Source organism: Triticum urartu, unplaced genomic scaffold (genome assembly GCF_003073215.2).
Source record: "Triticum urartu cultivar G1812 unplaced genomic scaffold, Tu2.1 TuUngrouped_contig_2875, whole genome shotgun sequence".
NCBI classification, from domain to species: Eukaryota; Viridiplantae; Streptophyta; class Magnoliopsida; order Poales; family Poaceae; genus Triticum; species Triticum urartu.
Window position 1 is genome coordinate 1 of NW_024113377.1, and position 7158 is coordinate 7158.

A 7158-nucleotide genomic window follows, 5' to 3' on the forward strand; every position below is an offset into this window, starting at 1 on the left:
CGGCCCCTTCTGAATACTCACGTGCTCGATCGATCGGTTGTGCGCCGGCCAATACGCTCCACCTGATGGTGATGGAGACGAAAATAACAGCCAAATTGTATTTCTTTAATAGATCATGTTATCTTATTTTACGCGGCAGGTGAGCTTTTTTATAAACAACGTTTGGCGTGGATAATAGCAAGTTGATTTGATTGAGTATATGCTACTTGTATAACATTTTTACGAGCTTTGATCTCTTATTGGGTAGCCTCAGCGAGAGGCTAAGCTAGTGGCGCAAGTGCGTCGTATCAACAAAGAAAAGTGACAATGCAGGCAATTGAAAGATGGAGAAAATACTGATCGGACTAGTAGGAGCAGTTAAGGAAGTGGTGTTTCTATTGAAGTGTGTAATTTGTTTTCGTTAGACCAGTCTCTTAGCGAAGAATTGGTGAAGTATATGACCAAGATGTCGTTTAATGAAATAATTGAGTAGTGAAGCTTAACTCGATGGCGAAAAAATGAATGAATTTGTGTTAGAGAAAAATTTGGAGCTAAGTTTAGAGATACGATTAGAAACCACATCTTTTAGAGGAGCAAATATATAGAGTCGAAGGACAGAAGGCCGTTTGCTTCGCTAAATTAAGAGATCGGTTAGATGCTCTTACTTGTGACAGTTTTTCTTTTTTGCGGGCTTACTGTGAGTCTGTGACAGTTGGTAGCGACATATCCACGGTCAAAGCAAAGGTTACAAAAAGGTGATCAAAGTGACGGTAGTTGGCGACCGACGGTAATTTCTCTGTTAACTATTCCGTCACCATCAACCAGGTAGGTGGAGTGATTTCGTAGGGTGCGGTAAGAAGTCGCTATGGGCTCACCAATGGTGTGGACGTGCAGAGTGCAGACGAGGTCGATCCAACACCACAGACTCGAGCCTCCAGCGTGGGGAGAGCATACGTAGACAAGGTGACCTGTAGAGAGATGGCGCAGGCTGATCGATGGGTCTAGCACGAGCGCGCCAGGCCACCCAGCTCGATCCCAGCCGCAGCCGGCGTTCGTGGCAGGTTCCGGCCGATCAATCCACCGGGCGGGCGAGCGCGACGCCCCTGTGTCGCTGCCCTGGAGCCATTAATCTGTGCTGTGCGGATAGGCAGAAACCTATACGGCGACAGGGACGCCCGCCGGAACTGATCGAGAGCGGCGCCGATAAATGAACCCGATCCAGCCAGCAGCGCCACCGCCGCTTTCCGACGTACCGGAGACGGCGACAGGGCGTACCGGCCGTTGCTGGTGCGTGTGTGCTGCGTTAGGTGCCGTTGCTGGCCGGAGGCTTCCCAGAAGATTGCTACGGACGTGGTGGCGGCCAGCGTCGTCGCACGTGCCCGCCCCAGTTTCATGGGCTCGGTACGTGGAGGCTTCTGAGATCAGGAAATTTTAAGGGTCGGTACCTCTGCTGGCGTACCACTTCTGTTGCTATCAAGCCGCCTCTCCTGGCGTGCCACTTCTGTTGCTATCAAGCCGCGCCCGACTGACAAGCTCTCTCTAGGGTAAAAACAAAAAACAAAACAAAAAAACAGACAAGCTCTCGCAGCAAGTGAGGTCAACTCCACTGCGCGACCCTATCATGTCCGCCCCCGTCCGTTTGAAGTAAAAGGGACAAACGAGACGGCCCAGCGCGCGGGCGTAAACGGATTTTTGTTCGTTTTGTGTGCGCTTTCGACCCATCCGCGGCCCAAGTTTACGCCGGTTTTGGGGTGAAACGGACAGCTCGCGGACGGGCGGGACGCGCGCGCTTGTCCTCCCCTGACCCGCCTGTCGGTGGGAGAAACCAACCCCCCCCCCCCCCCCCCCCATTTGGCGCCATTTCCCCCAAAAACTCCCACGTCCCTCCCGTCGCCCCCTCTCTCTCCCTCGTCCATGGCCGACGCCTCGCCGAGTTCCGACGGCCTGGCAGTCGACCCGCCCGCAAAGGTGAAGAAGAAGAAGGCGCCAAGAAAGCCGCGGTCGGAGTGCACCAAAGGTGTTGCCGGCCGCTGGCTGTGTTGCCGGCGAGGACAACTATTCATTTTGAAGGCTGGCTGTGTTGTCGGCCGCTGGCTGATGCCGGCGATGGACGTGTAGGCCACTAGCTCTGTTGCCGGCGTGATGAACCGGGGCCGCTGGCCTGAACTAGGGCTTGGCATTTGAAACATTGCTTTTGGTTTTTTAAATAGACGTGGATAAGATGAGGCAAATGGATGCGGCCGTGTGCTGGGCGTACGACCACCGCATCCCAGAACACGTCCGGACACGATCCTAAATCGCTACCCAAACGGACAGAATCCGGACAAACCGAATGTTCGTTTGGCGTCGCGCGGTGGAGTTGGCCTGAGGAGGGCGTAGTCCACACACAAACAGAAAAAGGAATGAACCGCGGAAGCGAACTGCGAGAGGCCAGCGAGCTGTGTGTGTGATCGATGGCCAAACATAGAAAGATTCGGGGATGACAGGGACTCCGGAATTGCCGTGACAAACTGACAATGGCGACGGGCATCGATAGCGAGCATGCAAATACTACTAGGACTGTAGAGAAAATATCGCCGAGGAAACTGCGGGGAATCCGACGGTTTCGACATCACTCAATCTTCTGATTGCCACGTTCAGTTGTATTATTGGATGCCAAATGAAAGCGACGTCCAGTGTACAGTGCACCTGAGCGCCGACCGGGACACCTGTTTCTTTATTACGCCTGACATGGCTATGGGAATAGACGTCGTTTTGGATGTTCAGCATGGTGGCTAGCTAGATAACTTATAGCTTTGATTGGTTTGCGCCTCTTCATGCGAAGGCGATGGGTCAGATGTCCGCGAACCCGTCTGGACATATTCACGGACAGCCGGTTGAGTGGAGGCCCTCCAACGATATCCTGCATTTCTATACCGTGGACTGTGAGTTTACTGTAGGTTAGGCGGACCGAGAGAGAGAAAGATGAGTGTGTGACGTGGATGACAGTGAGCCGGACGTACCGTCTGAACTCTCCTTGGTGGCCTTCCTTAGATTTGGTTTCGGACTAGGTGATTTGAGGTGTCCCCATGTGTTTACGAACTATATATTGAAGGATAGCTTTAAAGGCCTAGAAGTATCTGGACCATCCAGTCCAGATATATAGGAGAGAAATGGTGAGCCACATTGAAAATGCCTTAACAATTTTTTTTCTGTTGTTCTGTACACATGTCACACAAGTCAAAACGTGATAACACAAATGTATGTCGGTTTGGGCAACGATACTCATTGTGATGATGTTTTGGTCGTCAGCTCCCATACAAGTATTTCGTTCAAAATGCATACATTACAAATAGGGATGTCAATCGGGTTCCGTTTAATTCCGTTCAAACCCACTAATAATCTATCAATTCAAAAAATTGTTTTCTTTTTAGGAAAATGAATTATGGAGCTAGCTCAAACTAACTAAACAGGACTTGCAGATGCTGCTTATTTGCCATTTACATCCCCGATTACAAAAGTATACTTGGTCTTAAGGATGTTGGGTAGTTTTTCTATAGCAATGGTTAAATTTAAGAATGTCTAGACTCTATCCGCCACAAGATCGCCTGCTTGCCGTGTTAAATTGGTTTCATCTGGTGCAGAATCCCATCCGGGTTTCATCGTTTTTAATTGGTTTTGTCTGTCGCAGAATCCCATCCGGGTTTCGTCAGACCTCCCTCGTCTTCATTGGCCGATTTTAGCATTGGGAGGCGAGGAGACCATGTACTTTTGTGCTCGTCGGAAGTCTTGCTTTAGCTTATTAGGTTTTGGTGTCACTGTGTTGTTCGTCCGGGTAGCAGAGAGAATGACAAAGTGAAACAAGTACCTCTAGCTTCATCCCGTCGAGGTGGCCCTGGTGTCAGCACTGCCATGGGACTGGGTGTTGTTTTCCCCAAACATTTGTGTTAGTCTGGTAACGCAACCGTCGATCCTTCTACCTCAAACCCCTCCTCACCTCTGTTCCACGCCGATGCCGCATCTAGCTTGGTCCAAGCTCACCCCCACACACCTTACAAGCTCAGTGTAATCGCCACCTCCGACTTGGTCCATGCTCGCCTATATTGTCGCGAAGAATCAAACAACTAAGAAATATTGTGGTTTTGCAAAATTTCAGTTAGCCACAGTATAGCAGAGATTAGAAGTTGTTTGATCAAGTACAGAAATCTAGTGAATATAACTCATGATAGCAAATACTCTCTTATTCCAAATTAATTGAAGTTCTATGTTATCCTGCCTTAAACTTGAGTTTGACAAAACTTATAGAAAAACATGATAAAATTTGCAACATCATATATACTACCGCAAATCCATAACAAGTATCTCAGTTTTGAACTAGATTTGGTTCAAAACTGCGACACTTATTTTGGGTTGGAGCGAGTACACAATACGAGATTATATATTTATGAAGAATCTAATGAAACTAATTTGGTGTTGCATATGTTAATATATTCTTTTATAAACTTGACCAAGTTTGTAAAATATGAAAATATAAACTTTGTATAAACATGGACTCCCTCCGTCTCAAAGATACATCCGTATCTAATTTAAGACAAGAATTTTGGGATAGAGGGAGTAGACATTTGTCGGTGTGGACCGGTTTAGAATGTGTTGGCTTTCCACATCAGGTAAAGCTGGTCCAGAAAAGAGATTTTGAGCACAACGCAAAGGAAGAATGCGGCTTGATTGCTTGAATTGAGTCCGATCGGAGGGGCCACACACACTCCTACGTGGCCAAGGAAGACCTTTCTTCAAGTCTTTGTTCCTAAGTGGCACGCGCGCGCGCGCACGAGCTTGTCTGCGGCGGCGGGCGGGCAACCCACTCACCATCGCCGAACCTTCTCAGCACGAAGCTCACCGGGAAGCCGCCCGAAATCCCCAGGAGCTCACGGCCAGCGCCTCTCCTCCTAGTACAAATCCACCCCCCAACCCAATCCATGCAGCAGCAGCAGCGCACCGGCGGTTTAGGGGGTCTTATAAATACGAAGCGCTCTCGCCGGTGTCAAACTCGGTCATGGCGGCAGTCGGAGCGGCACCACTGCTCTACCAACAGCAGGCGCAGGCGGCGGGCGACGGCTGCTACTTCTCTTCCATGTCCTCCCACTTCTCCCACGGGGGGATCAGCTCCACCTCCTCCAGCCCGGCCTCCAGCTTCTCCGCGGCGCTCGGCGCCACGCCGCCCGCTGCACCGGCGATCGCGGCGGACCCCGCGGCGCAGTTCGACATCTCCGAGTACCTTTACGACGAGGGCACGTTCGCCGCGCCGCTCCCGCCCGTCGTCTCCGTGCCGGCCGTTGGCGCGGCTGCTGCAAGTTCGGCGTCCGCGGTGACTGCGAGGAGCGCCGAGTCGGCGGAGCGGCCGCGGACGGAGCGCATCGCGTTCCGGACTCGGTCGGAGGTCGAGATCCTGGACGACGGCTACAGGTGGCGCAAGTACGGCAAGAAGGCCGTCAAGAACAGCCCCAACCCAAGGAACTACTACCGGTGCTCGACGGAAGGGTGCAGCGTGAAGAAGCGGGTGGAGCGGGACCGGGACGACCCGGCGTACGTGGTGACCACGTACGAGGGCACGCACAGCCACGTCAGCCCCAGCACCGTCTACTACGCCAGCCAGGACGCCGCCTCCGGCCGCTTCTTCGTCGCCGGCACGCACCCGCCGCCAGGCTCACTCAACTGAGTAGCACCCACCGCCAACGACGGGGCACGTCGAGATCGGCACGGGGCTTCCATCTTGGTCAAGCTAGACAGCTAGGTGCAGGTGCAGCCACTAGTTCGTAGCTAGACTAGTGGATCATCAGGTTCGGTTTCTCGAGGCGTGGGGCTTTTTTTGGGATCGATCTATCCATATAGCTCGACCTTTTCTTCTCTCCCCGTCTTGTACCAGTGTTGTGGACATCAGTGTGCAGTGTGGGCTCGATCACGAGAGCCCTCCCGACGAATGTAAGACACACTACACTACACTGCTAGTGCTACCTACTTAACCGTGCAATAAATATGTACAGAACCATCCGCCTCGGAGAGATCCATCTCTGAATCAAACGCCATCACGGTTGTACGTGCGCAATTTCAACAATCGCCTGGGGCTATATCTGGCCATGGGCCGGGCCTAAAAAACCCCATGGCAGAAAACTGAGGCCCAGGCCCTACCATCGGGCCTATTTTTCAAGCCCAAGCCCGGCCCATCTTGTAAAAAGCCCTGAAAAGCCCTTAGGGCTTAGGGCCGTGGGCCGGGCCTCTTCCTTAAAATGCCAATATGCCAAGCCCAAGCCCGTCCAGGCCCTGCTGATGGGCTCAAAACTCAGGCCCACGCCCGGCCCACGGACAAGCCCATCGGGCCTAGGCCCTGAATTTTAGGGCCGGGCCTGGGTGGGCCGACAGGGTCGGGCCTAAGATGGTCAGGACTACCTGGGACACCCCGAGAGAATACCTGGTACTCCTGCCCCTAGGATGCTTCCCGTGCTTCAAACTCAGTAGCATATTTTTAAATGGTAAAAAAAAATCTGAACCCCCCCCCCCCATCCCGATTGACAGTCAATACAACAGTGACTGCCGTGTGCAAATATGCACACGACACCGTAAATGTTTGAACTTCTCTTTGCAAACATCTGATTTTCTTTATATGGGAAATGAATGTGTATTAGTGCATGGTAATAGCGTAATATCAAGCTACGGTCCAAATGGCGGTTCAAATGATGAATAAAATTTGATGTGGATTTCAATCTTCAATGTTTTTTTCTTCTGAATGATATGATGATTACTCTGAGATGCTCTAGCTACTAAGCAATGTATATATAGTCCAGCTTTTGTGAAACTATTTGAAATTTCAAACACAAAATCTTGAGGTCATATCATGGTACCATGCTAAATTTTATATTTTACATCATTTACCTTCTTTAAAAAGTGAAAAATAAAAATGCAAGTAAATGTTAGAATTTTCCCAATCAAATATTTGATATTTGCATACATTTCTTGGATAACATCAACCAAGGTACTTAAGAACTCAAATGTGACATTTCTTCCAAATGTCAGACATTTCTTAATATACATGTATCTCAAAATTGAATTATATATAGTAAATAGCTGGGGATTCATTTAATGACTAACTAATATAAATGAATTTAGCAAAATGCCTAGCTTTGACAATAATAATCTAATGTAGTT

General features: G+C 50.2%; 1 protein-coding gene across 1 annotated transcript; it reads left to right on the top strand.

Moving 5' to 3' along the window:
- The first annotated feature begins 4818 nt into the window (after window positions 1-4818).
- LOC125527090 (probable WRKY transcription factor 75) lies at window positions 4819-6015 on the top strand. Its single transcript, XM_048691666.1, has one exon. The coding sequence runs from the start codon at window positions 5012-5014 to the stop codon at window positions 5672-5674; it is 663 nt and encodes a 220-aa protein (XP_048547623.1). The 5' UTR covers window positions 4819-5011; the 3' UTR covers window positions 5675-6015.
- Window positions 6016-7158: the final 1143 nt, after the last annotated feature.

Bases quoted from the DNA above. Each gene is read 5' to 3' on its own strand.
- LOC125527090 (XM_048691666.1), top strand. From the start codon at position 5,012: ATGGCGGCAGTCGGAGCGGCACCACTGCTCTACCAACAGCAGGCGCAG.